At 54.9% G+C, this 20,071-nt stretch overlaps 2 protein-coding genes across 8 annotated transcripts; both read left to right on the forward strand.

Annotated features, from left to right (window-relative positions):
- The first annotated feature begins 4,555 nt into the window (after positions 1–4,555).
- On the forward strand, positions 4,556–9,289 carry GJB3 (gap junction protein beta 3). Of its 4 annotated transcripts, none has more exons than XM_082612348.1 (2): positions 4,556–4,818; positions 7,446–9,289. In XM_082612348.1, the coding sequence occupies exon 2, from the start codon at positions 7,480–7,482 to the stop codon at positions 8,290–8,292; it is 813 nt and encodes a 270-aa protein (XP_082468474.1). In that variant the 5' UTR covers positions 4,556–4,818; positions 7,446–7,479; the 3' UTR covers positions 8,293–9,289. The 4 variants fall into 4 exon arrangements, with proteins under 4 accessions (XP_082468474.1, XP_082468475.1, XP_082468472.1 ...); XM_082612349.1 differs by having other exon boundaries at positions 4,702–4,818; positions 7,424–9,289; XM_082612346.1 differs by having other exon boundaries at positions 4,801–4,929.
- A 5,381-nt stretch (positions 9,290–14,670) lies between these two features.
- Positions 14,671–17,326, forward strand: GJA4 (gap junction protein alpha 4). Of its 4 annotated transcripts, none has more exons than XM_082616292.1 (2): positions 14,671–14,738; positions 15,817–17,326. In XM_082616292.1, the coding sequence occupies exon 2, from the start codon at positions 15,834–15,836 to the stop codon at positions 16,833–16,835; it is 1,002 nt and encodes a 333-aa protein (XP_082472418.1). In that variant the 5' UTR covers positions 14,671–14,738; positions 15,817–15,833; the 3' UTR covers positions 16,836–17,326. The 4 variants fall into 4 exon arrangements, with proteins under 4 accessions (XP_082472418.1, XP_082472419.1, XP_082472420.1 ...); XM_082616293.1 differs by lacking the exon at positions 14,671–14,738 and adding an exon at positions 14,756–14,906; XM_082616294.1 differs by lacking the exon at positions 14,671–14,738 and adding an exon at positions 14,924–15,730.
- Positions 17,327–20,071: the final 2,745 nt, after the last annotated feature.

The following is a 20,071-nucleotide window of genomic DNA, read 5'->3' on the forward strand; positions in this document are numbered from 1 at the left end:
ACTTACTGTCTCTATGAATTCACCTATTCTAGGTATTTCATATAAGTGAAATTATACGATATTTGTCCTTTGTGTTTGGTGTATTTCACTTAGCATAATGTTTTCAAGATTCATCCATGTTGTAGCATGTATCAGAACTTGATTCCTTTTTATGGCTGAAAAATATACTATTGTATGGATAGACTACATTTTATTCATCCATTCTTCCTTTGATGGACATTCAGGTTGTTTTCAAACACTGGCTATTGTGAACAGTGTTGCTATGAACATTCATGCACAGGTATCTGAGTCCCTGTTCCCAGATCTTTCGGGTATACACCTAGGCAGGAACTTGCTGGGTCAAGTGGTAATTCTATGCTTAACTTTTTTGAGTAACCGCCAAGCTGTTTTCTTCAGTGGCTGCACCGTTTTGCATTTGCACTAGCAAGGCACGAGAGTTCCCAGTGTTCTTCTCTTTCCCGAGGCTCAGGCCCATGCATCCAACTGCCTCCGGACATCCACATGCGTGTTGTCCCACAGGGAGCTCAGACCACCTGGCAGGGCATTTGGATGCAGAGGACAGTTTGGCTGTATAGAAACAACCAGTCCTGAGCTACGCCCCAGCCCTGAGGACCTGGGAGAGGCCAAGGGTTGGGCTTCCGGTGAGGCTCAGGGATGGAGTGGCAAACGGGGCAAAACTGTCTTCTACGTGCTTGCATCTCAAGAAAGGGTTTTTACAGCCATGTCAGAATGTCCCGATGGCCCCTGTCAAAGTGGCTGCAAGGGAATATCATTTACAAACACAAATATCATTTAGCAAACTCCAGGCACAAGGCCCCTTCTTCCCCACCCTGTCTGCTCCTCTTGTGCTCCCAGCTCAGCTAATGGCAAACCACCTACACAGGTGCCAAGATCATGACCTCCCCAGTTCACAGGAACAGTGAGTTCAGGAAACACAGTCCTGCAGCCCAGACCCAGTCTAGGCTCTAGTCCCGGGTGTCCAGTGCCCATCACCTAGTCGGCCCAGGACCGAAGCTCCAGAACCTCCCACACTGCAGGTGGCTGGTTGGCTTCAGGCATATTGCACACGCCGCACCCCAGGCTGGCTTATCTGATGCCCAAGCAAAGAGCTTCCGCCCATCCAGAAGGACAGCAGTGGCTGGATGAGGACAGACAGACTCAGCCAGACACACAGCTCACCTGACCCTTGAGTTCCAGGGATTTGGGTGTGGTGGCAAGAAGAAAGGGAGACAGACAAGGCTCGGTCAGTAAAGGCTTCCTGGAGGAGGGCAGGCAGTCAGGGAGAGACTTCTGGAGGGTCGGAGGGTGGGAGACTAAGCTAGAAGGGGCTGATTAAACAGCTGCTATGTACTGGCCTGGGACAGGAGGTTATTGTGCTTGATGGTGCCATTCGCTCATTTGGTGAGTACTTTTGTCCACAAAGTGCCAGGCACTGTTTCAGGAATTGGGAATACACTAGTGGACGCAACAGACAAAGATGACTATAGATTCTAGTGATTGGGAGACAATTAACAAGAAGCATAAGCAAAATATAGAATACGCTACATGATTCTAGTGCTAAGGAGAAAGATAAAGCAGGAAGGGATGGAAGGAGCACGGAGACGGGAACTGCAATTTGAATGGGGCGGCTAGGCAAGGTGAGGGGGCAAGCCAGGCAGAGGTTTGGGGAAAAGTGTGTCAGCTAGAAGGAAGGGCAAGTTCACAGGTGCTGAGGCTAGGGAAGACCCACTGTGGACCCAGGACAGCAAGGAAGTCAATGAGGCAGGGCAGGGGGAGAGTCAAGAGGTGTGGAATATGAGGCCAGAGCACACTGGTGAGGCTGAGAAGGACCAGCGCACATAGGGTCCTAAAAGCCATCCTGATGCCTTTGGCTGTCATTCTGAGTGAGCAGGAAACCTGTGGAGCATTTCTAGCAATAGATAGATGGGGTAGGGAATAAAGCAGGGTGACCAGCTGTAAGGCTATTGCAGTGATGCAGGAAAGAAATGATTCGTGACCTTAATGTTACCAGAATAATACTAATGGAGTCAGTGAGTAGTGTCCGGATTCTGAAAATAATCTGAAAGTAGAGACAAAATAATTCAGTGACATTGAAAGTGTGGACTCTTTGAGCCCGAGCCGCCCATTCTCCTTGCTCAGACCTTGCAATAAACCTTTCTCTGTTCCAAAGTCAAGAAAGAAAGAGAGAAGAGAGAGAGAGAGAGAGAAAGGAAGAAGGAGAGAGAGAGAGAGAGAAAGGAAGGAAGGAAGGGAGGGAGTGAGGGAGGGAGGGAGGAAGGAAGGAAAGAAGAAAGGAGTAGAGACAGAGAGAAAGAAAAAGAGAGAGAGTGAAAAAGAAAGAAAGAAAGGAAGGAAGGAAGGAAGAAAGAAAGAGAGAGTGGAAGGAAGGAAGGGAGGAAATAGAAAAGAAAGGGAAAGAAAGGAAGAGAAGAGAAAAGAAAAATTATTCACTGCCATTGAATGTGAGGTATGAGAAAAATGAGTCAACATGACTCTGTATGGGGCCTGAACAGGTAGATGAGTAACATTGCTGTTTACTCTAGGAGTACATGAGTAGAGAAGGTGGAGAGGAATCTAAGGAGTAGGTTGCTAGACAGAATACAGGACACTCAGTGAAATTCCAATTTCAGATAAACAACAGAAATTTTTTTTTTTTAGTTTTAAGTATGTCTCATGGACTATGTGAAACTTAAATTTAACTGAGTGTCCTGGGTTTGGTTTTTTGTTTTGCTTCGTTTCTATATCTGGCAATCCCATTAAGAAGACGAATTTGGGATGTGAGAAGTTTGCGATACCTGCTAGACGTCCTGAGAGAGAGGTTGAGTGGCAGCTGCATACAGGGGTCTGGAGTTCAGGGAAACGGTCTGGGCTGGAGATAAGTATTTAGGAGTTGTCAGCCGAATTTTGATATTTTGAACCCCGAGAGGGATGGCATTACCAAGAGACTGAGTGAGGACAGAGGAGTCCTAGGACTGAGCCCCCGGGCACCCCAATATTTAGAGGTCAGGGAGATCAGGGGGAACCAGCAAAGGAGATCTAGAAAGAAAGGCCAGAAAAGAAGGTGAAAAGCCAGGGGATGTGATGTGCTGGCCGCCAAACACTGCTGGGAGTGCAGGGAAAGATAAGGGTTGAAACTTGACTGTGGAATTTAGCTACGGGAACCGTGGCAAGAGCGGTGTAGGTGGACTATATGGAGCAAAAGAGAGAGAGAGAGAAAGTAAAAGGAAGTGAGGGATCAAGACAACTCATCCGAGAAGTTATGCTATAAAGGAATGGAAAGAAACGAGGCAGATGCTGGAAGATGTGGGGTCAAGGGACTTTTGTTTGTTAAGACAGAGAAATACCAGAGTATCTATTGTCATGGGAAAGACCCGGTAAAGAGCAAAAGGGTGGGACTTGGGCCTCGCTGGTGGCGCAGTGGTTGGGAGTCCGCCTGCCGATGCAGGGGATACGGGTTCGTGCCCCGGTCTGGGAGGATCCCATATGCCGCGGAGCGGCTGGGCCCGTGAGCCATGGCCGCTGGGCCTGCGCGTCCGGAGCCTGTGCTCCGCAACGGGAGAGGCCACGGCAGTGAGAGGCCCGCATACCGCAAAAAGAAAAAAAAAAAAAAAAAAGGGTGGGACTTCCCTGGTGGTGCAGTGGTTGGGAGTCTGCCTGCCAATGCAGGGGACACGGGTTCGAGTGTTAGTTTTCTACCAGCAGTAGTAGGTAGGGTGATGGTGCAATTGATCTTTCCAAGTTTGGAGTTACTTTTGAGAGTAAAAGCGGATGCTGTTAATTACACCAGGGCCACAGGCATAAACCAGTACAGTCCTGGGAAGATGCCATGTATAATCACCCTCCAGCTAGCAACATCATCTCTGTCCAGACAAGGAGTGCTCAGGCCGTTTGGTGACTAAGATACCAGGATCCCTGGGAGGCCGGAAACCCTGGGGGTTCCCTAACCAGGCTGAGGCCCCGGGGCTCTCATTACGTTCCTAGTCGTGGCACACTAATAAATAAGACAAAGCGTCCTTATCCCCAGAGCCCAGCCCAGCCCAGCCCAACCGCAGACCCCGCCTCCCTCCGCAGGGGGTCTAAAGCGCAGGCTCTGCTCCCTCACCTCTCTCTTACTCCCGCCCCACACCGCACACGGGATTTGCCCCCAGCGGTAACTCCAGGCAACGGCCTCCCCCCATCCGGCCCTCACCCCTGGACGAAGGATCCCCCCATCTCCTTTCCAGGCGCAGTGCCCCTTCCTGCTGCGGGCACAGGGTCTGCCCCCCACCCTGGTTCTCCAAAGTGCCCATGCCCATTCCAGGACGCGGAGCCTGAGCCACGCACCTACGCGGGGAGGGCAGCCTCCGGGAGTGGTCGAGACCCAGCGCCAGGCGGGGACAGTGACCCGCAGGGCGCGGACACAGTACCCGTGGTAACGCACGTGGGCGAGTCCTGATTGCAGTCCGTCCGGGGACCACTCTTAACCAGTTTAGAGCGCTTCACGCTCCGAATCTCATCGGACCCTTTGCCACAGCCATGCCCAGGGCCACAGATGCCCCCGTTTCACACATGAAGAAGAAGCCCAGGCTCAGACGGGCGTCAAGCCCGGGAAAAGGTTGCCGGAGGAACGAGTGACAGTGTCTGGACTAAAACCCGACCCCCTGCGGCGGGCGGCTCCCGAGCTCCTCCCCTGACCCTCCCTCCTCCACGCCGCCCCCGGCTGTGCCTGCCGCCACGCGCCTCGCCGCCACTGCAGAGACTCGACTCCGGCCCCGCTCGCCTCCGCTGCGGGCCTCGAGAACGCGGGGTCCCGGCCCCCCGCTGGCCGCGCCGCTGCTGGTGAGTGCGGGGCGCCTCCCCACCCCGCGCCCACGGCCGCTGAGCGCTCCCCGGCGACCCCGGGCGGGGCGGGGGCTTGATCCTGCCTTCGGGCCAGGCTGAGACTGGCAGGTGAGGGGATGGGAGGAGGTCGAGGGAACTAGACCCACCCCACTCCCCACTTGCCTTCTCACCCCTCCGTTCCGGGCGGGGAGGGGGCTCCAGCTGCTGAAGGTGCCCGGACAACCCCCTCCCCCGTCGGCAGGCTCCCAAGCTGCCTGGAATGGACGGAAACTTGGTGCTGGTGACGGCTGGGGTGGGGGGTGGAGAGGGGAGGGGAGTTCTGCCCCGAGGAGGGGGCCGGCCGGCACTGTGGAGTGGCGGTGAAAGCTGGGCGCGCCTTGGTCCCAGGGCAGGGGAAAAGCGGATAGCTGGGAGCCGCTGCTGGGGGGCCGCATGGGGGACCAGATCCGGCTCCACCAGTCCCGGGCCTGGGCTTGGAGGGAAATTCTTTGCCGGTGAGTCGCGTCCCTAGGGTGTGTTAGACAGGACTGGGCAGACAGGACTGGAAGGTGGAAGGTGGGGGCCCAGGAGGGGGCAGCCCCCAGGTGGGCCGCCCTGAGAAGGCTCAGGTGGAAGCACCTGTCAGGGCCCCTCTCCTGCGGGGCTGGCAGACAGGGTTCCAACCTCCACTCCAGTCTCCTTGAACTCTCGCCAGGTGAGTGGCAGGCTGGGAAGGGAATGGTCTTTTACGACTCTTACCACAGCTCAAGAAAGTAGGAGTTATTTCCCTTTAGAGATAAGGAAAGAAGGTCAAAGAGATTAGGAGGACTTGGAAGTCGCCCAGGAAGAAGGCATAGAGCTGAAGCTTGAATCCAGATGTGACTCCATGCTCAATGCACATCCCACTGCCCCTCCCCAAAGGACAGGTCTTGGAAGGAGCTGAGTTGAGGCAGACGCTTTCTTTTTATTCTAAGTATGTTACTGGGTGCTGCTGCCAGTGCATATAAAATAATCGCCCTTGTGAAACAGAAGTTCATGAAAATTCAGAGAGGCAGAGGATTAAACAAATACTTTAATTCCCACTGGTAATTAAATTCCGGGACGAAAATAAAGGGGACAGGAGCAGAGTGACTGGGAGGGCAGGGGCTTCCAGATCCAGGGTAATCTAGGGTGGCCTCTAAGAAGAGGATGTTTTAGCAGAGGCCTCAGTAATGAGAAGGATGCAGCCATGCAAGTTTCTGGAGGAAGAGCATTCTAGGCAGCAGGAATAATTACAAAGCCCCAGAGGCCCCCATTGCGGCCCGAGCAGAGAGGCAGTTGGAGGGTGTAGGAGAGTAGGGTGAGAATGTAGAAACTGGGGTTTTATTCTCAGCATAATGAGAAGCTAGTAGAAAGTTTTAAACAAGGGAGTGACATGATTCAATTTAATGGACTCTGCGGGCACAGGAGCAGACACTTGAAGGCCAGCCAGGAGGCTTTGGTAATAATACCAGCAAGGATGATGGTGGTTTGGAGCAGGGGGTGGCGGTGGAGGGGTGAGAAGTGGTGATGCAGGGGTGGACCCTCAGTCAGCATGCATGCTCAGAGTCACAGAGCAGCTCCAGGAGCACTCACGTGTGCACACAAGCCCACACGTACACACGGAGAGGCACATGCTCCCAACACCCTTTGCAGCATGTAGACACTAGGTGCACTCAGGCAGACCCACCTGTCCACACCCTCTGAGTCATTCCAGGACTGGGAGGAAGATGTGTGATCTGGGGACCTGAACAAAGCATGACTCCCCGCCACAAAGCTCCGGCATCCCGGATTGCTGGTGTGTCTGGGGCTCCCCCAGGTTCTGGCACAGGGAAGGAGGGTGTCCCTAGATTTTTCCTGGATCTGGTGTCCCCAGGAACCAGACCATTACCCTCTCCATGCACCCCCCCGAACCTGAACCGGTCTCCCAACTTCAGCACCCACTGCCTGTGGGACCTTGGGGAGATTATTTCCCCTCTCCAAGCCCCAGTTTCCTATCTGGGGTTCCTCACCCCAACTTCACAGGATGATAGCGAGGCATAAATGAGGTAAGTTTTGAGAACCTGGTCTGGGGCAGGCATCCAGCAGAGAAATGGAGAGCAGGTGGTGGACAGCCCAGCCTTGAATTCAATTCTAGTTTTAAATGAGTGACTTGACCGCTCTAGATTTCACAATGGATAGCCAGCATTTATTGAGCACTTACTGTGTACTGAGTGCTTTGCAATCATTTTCTCATTTGATTATCAGTTTCTTCATCTGTCAGTGAGAAGCATAATGGTGTCTACCTCACAAGGTCCTTATAAGGATTAAATGAGGTCCAGCACATAAAGTATTTAGCTCCTTGCCTGGCTCATTGTAAATGCTCAATAAATAATAACTGTTATTATCAGCAAATGCACATTCCCTTCCTTCTGGCGTATAGCTCTGTGACTTTGGGCAGGTTACTTAGCCTCTCTGCCTGTTTCCTCTCTGTAGCTTAGGAAGAATAACAGTCCTGATCTCATAGGGTCGTTGGGATGATCAAACGAATCCATCCACATAGAGAACTCAGAACAGCGCCCGGCACATAGTAAATGCTCTATAAATGTCATCTACTCGTTCTCAGACTGGTTTCCCCATCCTGTCAGGCGGGCACGGCCCCCAGCGCCCCCACCAGGCACCATGGACTGGAAGACGCTCCAGGCCCTACTGAGCGGGGTGAACAAGTACTCCACAGCCTTCGGACGCATCTGGTTGTCGGTGGTGTTCGTCTTCCGCGTGCTGGTGTATGTGGTGGCTGCAGAGCGTGTGTGGGGGGACGAGCAGAAGGACTTTGACTGCAACACCAAGCAGCCAGGCTGCACCAACGTCTGCTACGACGAGTTCTTCCCCATCTCCAACATCCGCCTCTGGGCCCTGCAGCTCATCTTCGTCACGTGCCCATCGCTGCTGGTCATCCTGCATGTGGCCTACCGCGAGGAGCGGGAGCGGCGGCACCGCCAGAAACACGGCGACCAGTGCGCCAAGCTGTACGACAACGCGGGCAAGAAGCACGGCGGCCTCTGGTGGACCTACCTGTTAAGCCTCATCTTCAAGCTCCTCATCGAATTCCTCTTCCTCTACTTGCTGCACACTCTCTGGTACGGCTTCAGCATGCCCCGCCTGGTCCAGTGCGCCAACGTGGCCCCCTGCCCCAACATCGTGGACTGCTACATCGCCCGGCCCACCGAGAAGAAGCTCTTCACCTACTTCATGGTGGGCGCCTCCGCCGTCTGCATCGTGCTCACCTTCTGCGAGATCTGCTACCTCATCTTCCACAGGGTCGTGCGAAGCCTTCCCAGAAAGAGCGGCCTCCGGGGCCGCGGCCCCCCGTCCTCCGCCAGCCAGGCCTCCACCTGCGGCTGCCACCACAAGCTGGTGGAGGCCGGGGAGTTGGGCCCGGATTCCGGCAACGAGAAGCTATGTGCTTCGGCACCCAACATGACCCCCATCTGACCACGGGCTGGGGAGCGAGCGATCCTGGACTGCCCGTGGGGACAGGCAGGGAGGTATTGTGCCGGTGGAGGGGTCCTCCCAGAGCTGGGGGGCCCCACTACGCTATTCAATCTCTTTAGCAGATTTTTTTTTTTTTTTTTTTTGGCGGTACGCGGGCCTCTCACTGTTGTGGCCTCTCCCGTTGCGGAGCACAGGCTCCAGACGCACAGGCTCAGCGGCCATGGCTCACGGGTCCAGCCGCTCCGCGGCATGTGGGATCTTCCCGGACCGGGACCCGAACCCGTGTCCCCTGCATAGGCAGGCGGACTCTCAACCACTGCGCCACCAGGGAAGCCCCTAGCAGATTTTTTTGAGCGCTGGGCACTGTGCTGTCTATCTGGTATAGGTCACACCACAGGCCCACTGGCAGCCCTCCTGGGAGAAAGACAAGCAAATTAACTACTGCCTGCAAGGGGACACTTAGAGGACTCTGCTGGGCTTCACCTAAGCCAGGAGGGGATGATGAGGAGAGGCTTCCCTGAGGGAGGAATGCTTAAGAGAGGTGAGAAGTGATTCCTAGCAGACAAAAGCAGGTGCAGAGGCCTGGAGGCCACAAAAGGAAAGATGCTTGCCCTGGGTCTGGTGAGATGTACCAGACCAAAGGGAATCTTCATTCCTTTGGGAGAAGCACCCAGATTCCTGGGATGGAAAGGAAGTATCCTCCCAGCAGTGGAGGTCTGGAGGCTGAGAGTGAGCCTGGGAAGGGGAGGAGTAGGCTCTGGTGACACCAGTAGGCTTGAGACACTCAGAGATCCTCTGGGTCACCACTGCCCTTTGGGAACCCCCCTCCCATCTTATTCCTCCACCCTCAGGCAGCTTTGCTCCCATCTTCCTCCCACAAGTGTACTCAGTCTGTTGCCAGCCTTTCAGACCCGACTCTCAGGGACTTGGGGTGGATGTGCTGATAGGAACATCCCCAAGGCAATTTCTTTGAAATCAATAAAGGCTGTCTTTTATACAGGTTGACTCTCTTCTTTTCTCCCACACTCCCACCCACAAGACCCTGAGGGCAGAGAAGGTAGCCCCTCAGAAGGGGAGAGAGCTCCATGGCTCGAGCTGAATTTAGGCTGGGGCTGGGGTTGACCCAGGAGGGATCTGGGGCGGAACCTACAGATATACATGCTGTGATTGTAGACGTGGTCACAAGAGGGCGCTGTGCTCCCTCTACAACAGCACCGCCAGCCCTTCATAGTGAGGCCCTGCCCTGAGCGCACACAGTCACACCCCTCTGGTTGCAGACAAACCACACTCCTTCCTCCTTTGCAACCCGGTCACTGCCATCCACAACGTGCATCCCCACCCTGTGTACACAAAATCCCTGTTATTCATACTCTCACTCCCGTATGCTCACAACAGGCTCCTCTAAAGGCATGAAGCCCCAGCCTCACCCAAGCACTATCCACTCCTTCCATTTCCCCTGAGCATTTTCTCCACCCCAGGCCCCTGGCAGACACAAGGACTGCACAGGGGAATAGGACCTGAGCCCAAGGAGCTCAGAGCCTGGGGGAGACAGAGGCACACTCATCTCCTGCACTAACCAACCCCAGGTGGATCCCAGCCCCACTCCCAGCACGGTGTGATGACCTGAAATTTCAGGAACACCAACATCCAAGCCAGGACAGGATGGAAAGCAAAAGGGGGTGCAAGGCTATACTCACCCAGAGGAACATTTAGTAACTATCAAGGCCAAGGCCAGGAGCCAGAAATCCAGGAGGCAGTGAGCCAAGAGACAATGCAGGAAGGGAAAGGACGGGTCATTGTGTCGACAGGACAGGCTGGGGTTCACCTTTGCTCTCACGTGTGGTCGTTACTGTGGTGCATAAGCCAGCCAAGTTTAAAGGGCCCGGGTTGGGCCGACACTCACCTCCCAGGTTAAATCATAGCTTAACCACTTCATGACCACAGCTTCACCATGCTGCACCTTGGACAGGCTTTCAGAACCTCAGTCTTGTCATCAATACAATGGGAATTTTATCAGTCAGGGTCTCAACAGGAAACAGACGGCACATTCAAACCAAGGAACTTCAAAGAGTTTCCTTGAGGGACTGTTTTTGAAGGTATAGGCATGATTAAGGAAACCCATAAAAGGTACCCTGGGGCTAGTACCAGGGTAGCAATGGACGGGTTGCCACACAAAGGCTGCAAGGATGCATCCAACCGCAGCAATCAAATAAATACCATGACTTCACTCTACCATCTCCTACTCACCTGCCAGTGGCTCCCACTGACCCAACACAACCAGAAACCAGAGGGCACAGAAGCCTATTGAGACAGTCAGTACGGGTCAGCCTCCCAGGGCACAGAGCAGATCTGAGGGGCAAAAGGAACATACTCAGCCCTGCACTCAGGACAGTATCCACTCCTAGGATTGTTGTAGAGATAAAAGGAGACAGTGTCATAACATGTTAGTTCAGCGCTAACATATCCAGTAAATATCCAGGCACAACCATGCCACCACCCACTCCCACAGTCTATTCCCAGCACAGCAGCCAGGGTGGTGCCATAAAACCTAAATCAGGCCATGTCACTCCTCTGCCCCAGACCTCCAAAGGCATCTCACACTGGCCTTTAGGGGCCTACAAGACCTGCCCCACCTGTTCCCTTTCTGAACCCTCATCTCTTCTCCTTGCTGACCTCACTCAGTCATGCTGACCTCCTTGCTCTCCCTCAGGCAGGAAACACCAGGCACATTCCTGCCTCAGGGCCTTTGCACTCTCTTTCCCTCTGCCTGGAATGTGCTTTCCTCCCGAGAGCCACAGGGGTCCCTCCTTTCCTTCAGGGCCCACATCAAAGGTCAGCTGCTTCATGAGAATTTCTCCCTTCTTCTGTTCAAAATTGAAACCACCACCCCCTGTGCCCTGATCCTCCTTTCCTGCTTTACTCTCCACCTAACAGGTATCACCAGCTAACATATTCTATATTCTGTCTGTCTCCCTCCGGCTAGAATGTAAAGCCCACAAGACAGGGAGTTCTGTTATTGCTGGTTCCTGGTTGATCTCCAGTGTCGAGGACAGAGCCGCAGCACCAGGCAGTGCTCAGTAAATAATTTGTTGAATTCATAAATTCGTATATGAGCCTGGGGCCCTGCTAGGTGCTGGGCGTGTAAACAGGACTCAGCTGCCTGTCCTCAAGGGGCTCCCAGACTAATAGGGGAGGGGGTAAAGACAAAGACAAGTAAACAATGCACTCTGGGTGGGGGAACGGGAAATGGGGATGGTTTCAAGTGTATAGAGTTTCAGTTTTGCAAGATGAAAATGCTCTGGAGATCTGTTGCACAACAATGTGAATGTATGTAACACAACTAAACACCGCACCCAGGGGCAGTAGGTGAGCCGCTGAGAACATAAAGGCTCATCTAATCCAGAGGAGGCCAGCAAGGGGATTTCTGAGGGAAGGGACATGGAGGAAAGTCCTGGACGACTGTAGGGCTGAGCATGTGAGGGTGCCCCAGGCAGAGGGGACAGCACGGACAAAGGCCAGAGTCAAGTACAGCTGGATCACTGAGTGAAAGGGGAAGAGGGAGGAGGCTGGAGAGGTGCTTGAGGCCAGGAGGCAAAGGAGAGCCACAGAAGGGTTCTAAGCAGGGCAGCGTGTGGTCTGATTTCTGGCGAAGGGTGGGGCTGGGCTGGAAGCCAGGAGACCAGTTGAGAGGCCACTGAGATGGTGGCCTAAACAGGGTCAGGGCAGTGGGAACAGAGGGAGGTGTGGGGATCTAAGGATGTTTCCCAGGTGGAATGGCCAGGCTGTGGGATTGTCTTGGCCGACCCCGGCTCTTCCTTTCCAGGAAGGGGAGGGATCATTCAAACTCTGACCTCCAGGGCCGCTAAGGAAGGGGTGAGGGTGAGGGCAGCTCCTCCCTCCTTCCCAGTAGCTGGGATCACAGAGGCTTTGGGAGGGCCTGGGCCCAGCCACAGGAGAGGAACTCTGGGAGCAGAGGCTGTAGTGGGGGCGTGGTGAGAACCCGCCTCCAGGGACCTCGGTTCTCATGGCCTCAGGGGTCAGAATTTCGTGGGCTCCTCGTCAGCTTTGGAAATCCAGGAGGCTCAGCTCATCATGGCCCTGAGGGACAGTCCTGGAAGGGGAAGCTAGCTCGGCCTCCTGAAGTTGAGGTCTGGGCTGAGCCCACCACACTTGCTGCCCCAGAGGTCCTCCTGCGAGGGCTGAAGGCAGGACCCTGGGGCACCCACCCTGGGGCACCAGGAATCCAAAGATTGAATCCTGTTGTGGAGAAACACGGGACCTTTCTGACACCGGCCCCAGGCCTTGGACCCCACCTGCCACATTCCCTGTCCTTAGCTGTCCTATCCTTCACCAACATTCTGACCCCAGCTCCCTCCCTTTCAGCCCTTTCTGCTCCCACCAAGACCAAGCCACTGACACTTTTTGTCACAAAAATGTTTTGTTACAACGTTTTTAGCCACCATCCATTGGAAAACTTGCTGTGTACTAGTATTTTGCTATGTGCTTTGATTGGATCTCCCATCAGCCCTATACAGTAGGAACTATTACCTCCCCAATCTATAGGGGAAGAAACTGAGGCACAGGGGTTTAAACAACGTGCCTAAGGGCACAGAGATAAACAGAAAAGTCTCAACTTCTAGGTCCCACTGCCTCTCCCACCAGGCCGGTGAAGCCTCAGGACCTCGCAGCCCCCAGTCCTTGGGCCTTTGCTCATGCTGTTCTTCTGCCTAGAATGCTCTCCCCCCAACCCCCATCTGGCTGACGAAAGCAAGTTTCACATATTGCAGTATGGGAAAGTCATTCTGGCTTGTACATGAGTTAATTCGAATTTTATGCTAACTAAAACAGCCTGTTTGTGACCTATCAAACCTACATTGTTCATCTGCTTTAATTATTAAAGAAAAGGGTGCACTGACCAGAAGTAAAGAATGTTCATGTTAAAAATAAAGGTCACATCATGCCTCCCTTCCTGGGACGCCCGGCTGCTACTCCTGCGATGACGACTCCCTTCCCAGGTGCCAAGGCCGTACTGACTCACTGTGTGCTGCTGAGCTGTGGCTTTTCGGGCTTTGGGGTTTTTTGGTTTTTGTTTTTCTTGAAACCTTGAAGGAATGTATCCCTGACTTGTTTGATGTTCTTTGTTCTGACAAGATATAAACTGTGCTGAAAACCATGCTTCTCCAGAGCAGTTCCTCAGAGTTATCTGAGAGGCTATTTCCTGGACACGAATCCTCAGTTTGGCTCAAATAAAACTCTTTTCTATTCCTACTATAGATTGTTGATTGTGCCCATCGACGTGGCTAGCGCAGTCCCCTCCAGGAAACGCTCCTAACCAAGTCCCTCTGAGTCTGGTAGTTCTCAGGAGAACTGTGTGCATTTACTCTAACCCAAGGGCTGATATGCTCAGTTCCCACCTTCTGCTCCAGCCAGTGGGAGCCCCAGGCCAGAGGCCACACCTGGCTGGTTTGTGGTGAAATCCCCAGCTCCACATACAGTGCCTGCAGCACACGAGTGTTCACACACAGGGTGATGCCCGAATGCACAATGGCAGGCTCTGCCCACCCTTAATTCCTTTGGATGTCTCCCCCCACCCCATCTTTAGAGGCATGAGAATGGGATCCAAGCTAATGGTCGGGAGAGTCCCCCCCAGCCATCACCTCCCCAGTCTCACGTGGTCCATGGGCACTGCTTAGTGCCCTCTGATTGTGTAGCCTGCCCAGGAGTGGGGATGTTTGAGAATTCTGCAAGAACAGGGGCTGGGTAGAGACCCCAGCTCCACCACAGGCGCCAGGGAGGGCAGATTATAACCCTTCTCTCCCACTGCGGTTCCCCATGCCCTAATGAGTCTTGATTACCAAGTCCTGGCACTGCGTGGGGCACCCCGTGGCCACCCCACAAATGAGAGGTCTTCTCCCTTCTCACCAAGGGGTCAAGCAGATGCCCTTCCCTGGAGGCCCCCTCGCCCTCATCCCCACCCGCCCATCTCTCACAGCCTCTCAGGCCAGTTGCCTGAGATCAGAAAGTCCTGGCTGCAATCCTTTCAAATGTAGCCACCCTGGGAACTCAAAACTCCGAAACCCCCTCTGCGAGAACCTGTTCCACAGCCAAAGAAGCTGAGGCTGGGAGAGTCTGTCGGCCTGAAGACCTCGGAGGGCAGACATGGAAAGCAGCGGTTTCTCATCCTCTTCCCTCTCGACCCCCGGTGCCACCTCCCGGGCCCCTTCCTTGAGTGTGGCTTCAGGGAGCCTGCACCTCCCGTCCCGCCCCCGCTCGGCTCGCTCGGAACAGCGCCCGCCGCCCTCCCGCCGCTTCCTGACCCCACCCCGCCCCGCGTGCTATTTAAGGCGCCCCCGCCGCCAGGCGCCGTCCAGCAGGCAGGGCTCCCACGGGCACCGCTCCGGCCGACGCGCGTCCCCATCGCCACCTGGGCCGCCGGCAGGCAGGCGGTGAGTTGGGCTGGGGCGCCACCTGCCAGCTGACGAGCGGGCAGGGACAGGTTGCCACGTGCCAGGGGCTGAGGGTGGCTGCTGGGGGACCCACCGCGGCCGCGCTCACCCAGCCTGTGCTAAGCCAGGCTCCTGCCTCCTTCGGTTGCATCCTTAGAACCCTAGGCGGTAAGAATAGTATCATTTCCATTTTACAGGAGAGTGCTCAGAGGTCGTCACTTATCCAAGGTCCCAGTTTGTAGAAGAGTCAGAATTTGAACCCAGCTCTGGTTCCAGAGCCTGGCTCTAAGCAGCTTTGCTCCTGGGGAGAAGCACCACCCCTGCCCCTTTCCCCTACCTTCCTCCCCCCACTCTCCCCGTGATGTTCTGGGAACTCTGTGGCCTGTGCCTTCACCCTGCTATGACAATTCCTTTCAAGAGTCTAGAATTTGGCAGAAACAGCTTTGGCAGGGGGAGGGGATAGAGAAAGGGGACAGGATCAAGTGTTGGTACTTAAGCGGCAGGTGGTCAGTATCGCTGACAGGTGGAGCTAATGCAGGATGCTGCCTTGAGTGTCTAGCATGCCTTCACCCACCCCACCATAAACTCAGAGGTTAGAATGAGGCCAGCTGGGTGAGAGCTGGTGGGGTGGGGAGTGGGGACCTGAGGCTTTCGGCCCCCTGAGAAGCTGAAGGTGTCACCACCACCACCCACCCCCCCACTGGGGGGGACAGCCTGTCCTGAGCAAAAGGGAGGAGGGGCATGGCACAGCTGTGTGACCTTGGATAAGTTCCTCAAATTCTCTATTCCCTTAGGCTCAGGAGCCTCACCTTGATCCAGACCTCCTTCGGCTGTGGTCACCCTGGGACTGCAGCTGGGAACAAGAGGGACACATGTGACTAGACAGGGACCCTAGCTGTACCCTTGCCAGAGCTTAGCAGTCATCATCCAAAGATCTGGGTGTGAGTCCCCAGGCCAGTCCCTTCCCCTCCTGGAGCTCAGTTTCCCTGTAGGTAAAATGGGTGTGGCCGGCCTCCCTGCAGGCTTATTGCTAAGACAGCTGAGAAGGATGCTGACAGTGTCCTCTGTCTCCCTGCAGACGGAGGCCCAGGAACCATGGGCGACTGGGGCTTCCTTGAGAAGCTGCTGGACCAGGTCCAGGAGCACTCGACCGTGGTGGGCAAGATCTGGCTGACGGTCCTTTTCATCTTCCGCATCCTCATCCTGGGCCTGGCTGGTGAGTCAGTGTGGGGCGACGAGCAGTCGGATTTCGAGTGTAACACAGCCCAGCCAGGCTGCACCAACGTCTGCTACGACCAGGCCTTCCCCATCTCCCACATCCGCTACTGGGTGCTGCAGTTCCTCTTCGTCAGCACGCCCACCCTGGTCTACCTGGGCCATGTCATTTACCTGTCTCGGCGCGAGGAGCGGCTGCGGCAGAAAGAGGGGGAGCTGCGGGCACTGCCGGCCAAGGACCCACGCGTGGAGCGGGCACTGGCAGCCATAGAGCGACAGATGGCCAAGATCTCGGTGGCGGAGGACGGTCACCTGCGGATCCGCGGGGCGCTGATGGGCACCTATGTGGCCAGCGTGCTCTGCAAGAGTGTGCTAGAGGCAGGCTTCCTGTACGGCCAGTGGCGTCTCTATGGCTGGACCATGGAGCCTGTGTTCGTGTGCCAGCGCTCACCCTGCCCCTACCTCGTAGATTGCTTTGTCTCACGCCCCACAGAGAAGACTATCTTCATCATCTTCATGCTGGTGGTTGGACTCATCTCCCTGGTGCTCAACCTGCTGGAGCTGGCGTACCTGCTGTGCCGCTGCCTCAACCGGGCGATGAGGGCCCGGCAGAGCCAGGACACGCCCCCAGCCCAGGGCGCCTCCTCGGAGCCTTATGCTGACCAGGTCTTCTTCTACCTCCCCATGGGTGAGGGGCCCTCATCCCCGCCATGCCCCACCTACAATGGGCTCTCGTCCAGTGAGCAGAACTGGGCCAACCTGACTACGGAGGAGAGGCTGGCTTCTTCCAGACCCCCCCTCTTCCTGGACCCGCCCCCCCAGAGTGGCCGGAAATCCCCCAGTCGCCCCAGCAGCTCTGCTTCCAAGAAACAGTATGTATAAGAGCCCGGGAAGTCTTGCTGCCTTTCGTGCAAGACTCTGCAGAGATGACTGGGGCTGGGGAAGCAGGTGCTTGCTGGCCAGAAGGCCTCACTGCATGTTGTTCTTGAACACCTGGGGCCTTCCTGGTGACCAGAGGGCACCACAGTTTCCCTTCCAGAATGTGGCTTTGTCCCAGGCACAGACAGAGGCAGCTTGGGGTGCTCTTGGCCAAGGGTGTTTGGGCCCTGTGGTCTTTTTCACGGTGTTCAAAGGGACTCGGAGACAACTTCCTCCACCCCCACCCCCGTGGAAGATTCACCTCTGCCCAGGTTGTCCACACACCCTGTCCTCACAGAAAAAGGCTGGTCGAGGCTGCTGGGTCAGCCTTGATCCCACACACAGACAGAGCCTGTGCTGGATCTGGCCCTGTCAAGGGGACTGGGGTCTTGTTCTCATCACTCCTTCCTAGTTCTGCTGTTTATCCTTCTAAAATAAACAGGACTTGACCACAAGCGAGGTGTGTATTGATACTGTCATGATGTGCCTACGGTGGGGGGATAGCTGCTTTACCCAGGCTTCCTTTTTGGTCCTGCATAATCTGTCTTTGGCCTTAGCAATCCCAACACCAGGCAGCACCTTAAACCCTCAAACTCCTACATACTGCCTCTCAGCAGCTCTGAGTCCTAACACTGCCTTTTGAAATGCCCCAGCACCAGCCCCCTCAACCTGCCCCTTAATCAGTGGCCAAAGCAGACTCTGTCCCCATCCTGCCCCATGGCCATCCAGTGCCTCCGCCACGCTCCCAACTGCAGTGTGCTTCCTTACTGGACACTGCTCCCCACCCTGCCTGCATGCCAGCCAAGCCCTTCAGAGTCCAGCTCAAATGGGCCTGCACCCCTTGGTATTTGGGGAGGCAGGTTTAGATCACTTGCCCCCTCCTACCTTGGCCCTGTCTAGTCTGCCCACCAGAAGGAGCAACTCAAGGACCTGCATCGTAAATCCTCCCCATGCACCTAAAACTCACACAGTGAGAACAGACAGTGGCAGTGTAGAGAGGTGGAAGGGACAGCCAGGGTCCAGTGGAGGAATTGAATCTTGCCTCTGAGTCACAAAGGTTGCAGGAAAAAAAAAAAAAAAAAGCAATTGAACTAGATCTTGACAGATAAATAGGAGTCTGCTGGGGAGGGAAAAGGACACCTTATTTGGACAGAAAACTGCAAAGGCATGGAGGAGGGGAACCGTTGGGGACTGAGGGGGTGCTTAGGGCCTGATGAGCCATCTAGGACATGGGAAGTACAGCTGAGGATAAACCCGGTGTTGGCAGAGTTGACGTGGAAGGTGACCCGGATGGAGGGAACGCTCAGTGGCCCTCGGAGGCAAGCTGTTGCCTGCTGGTTGTCCTCCCCTACCCAGGGAGATCTGGGGGTGGGGTTGGAGGAAGGGATGGGGTCCATCTCACGTGGCCACATGCTTCTCCTTGAGAACCATTATAGCAGGTGAGCAACCTTCCCCTGTCCCATCACGATACGTCTTCAAAACACCAGCTCTGTATACTTCACCCCAGAATTCACTCACTCACTGCTTACCCATCAAGTCTGAATGCTCGGCCTGACAAGTTACAGCCCTTACTCTTCCAGCTTTGGTTCCCATTGTTCCCTCTGAACCCCTGAGATCCAATCAGACCAGCCTCCTCACAGCTCCCCAAACTCACTGGGTATGTTCTCACCCTGCTCCTTTGCCAGCCTAGAGTGCCTCTTCCCCACACTTCCAAACCCCACCAGTCCTTCATACACTTCTGTATCCTGGAAAAGGCAGAGCCTGAAGCAGAAGAAAGAGTAAGATGAGTTTTGATGTTAGAGGGTCCTCAAATTAAATGCTGCCTGTAGTACGTATAAAGCCATGTGGTCTTAAGTCAATCATTTCACTTCCCCATGTCTGAGTTTTCTCAGCTATAAAATGCAGATAATATTGTCTGCCTCACAGGTGCAAGAAATAAAAACAAGAGAAAGTATATGAGTGCACCTAGCTCCTAATGCCATGCAGTAAAATTCAGCTCACCCTCTCCAGCAAGGCTATCATAGGTTCTTCCTCCTCTAGGAAGCCCTTCCCCACTTCTCCAGCCAGTCTCCAGTGATGATCTCTACCTTTCGGCAATCTGGATCACTGCTTGGTATGAGCCTATTTCATCTCCCCAGTGAGCCTCTAAGGACCACCGGGGAGACGTTCTTCATTTACCACGGGCCTAGCCCTGCATACACTTTTTTTTTTTTTTTTTTTTTTTTGCGGTACGCAGGCCTCTCACCGTTGTGGCCTCTCCCGTTGCGGAGCGCAGGCTCCGGACGCGCAGGCTCAGCGGCCATGGCTCACGGGCCCAGCCACTCCGCGGCATGTGGGATCCTCCTGGACGGGGGCACAAACCCGTGTCCCCTGCATCGGCAGGTGGACTCTCAACCACTGCGCCACCAGGGAAGCCCCCTGCATTCACTTTGACTATGAAGTGAGGCATTAAGTTAGACTGGGCAGAAAGTAGACTGTTCATACGTTGGAAGGGCATAACTCCAGGAGGCTGAGGTCCCCTTCCAAGGGATTCTCCCCAAGCCAGGCTGAGAAGCCAGATCTGGGGGGTCAGAGGTTGGTCTCTTAGAGCCAACCCAACCTGGGGGCCCTGGGAGCCTGTGTTTCTGGTACCCCCTACCTGTCCTGGCTTGGAAAGGTGGGAGAAGACAGGTTTAGGTGAGTGAGGAGGGCATCCATCCCCTCCCTCAAAGCTCACCCACTCTGAGCTTGGTGCTGGGACTTGGGCCTTTGGTAAGGCTGGGGTTGGGTCCTAGACTGGTGGCCACTCAAACACAAGGGCAAATGGGCTGGGGGTTTAAGGATGAGGATAGTGTAGTGGGGATGGGACCACACAGGTTAGGGCAGGGGCAGTGTGGTGAAGACTTACGAAATGAAGAGTGGCTCTAAGCCCCAGCCCACCCCTATTCACTTCCTAAAGCTGTCATAACAAAGTACCACAGACTGGGTGGCTCCAATGATAGAAATGTATTGTCTAACAGTTCTGGAGGCCAGAAGTCCAAGATCAAGGTGTCCACAGGGTTATTTCCTTCTGAGGGCTGTGAGGGAGAATCTGTTACATGCCTCTCTCCTGACTTAACGATGGGTTGCTGGCAATACCTGGCATTCCTCAGCTTACAGAAGCATCACCCCCATCTCTGCCTTTATCTTCATATGGCATTCTCCCTGTGTGCCTGTCTGTC

Source organism: Mesoplodon mirus, assembly GCF_964341445.2.
Source record: "Mesoplodon mirus genome assembly, chromosome: 3".
Taxonomy (NCBI): Eukaryota; Metazoa; Chordata; class Mammalia; order Artiodactyla; family Ziphiidae; genus Mesoplodon; species Mesoplodon mirus.

Coding starts and splice junctions, on each gene's coding strand:
- GJB3 (XM_082612348.1), top strand. CDS start 7,480: ATGGACTGGAAGACGCTCCAGGCCCTACTGAGCGGGGTGAACAAGTAC.
- GJA4 (XM_082616292.1), top strand. CDS start 15,834: ATGGGCGACTGGGGCTTCCTTGAGAAGCTGCTGGACCAGGTCCAGGAG.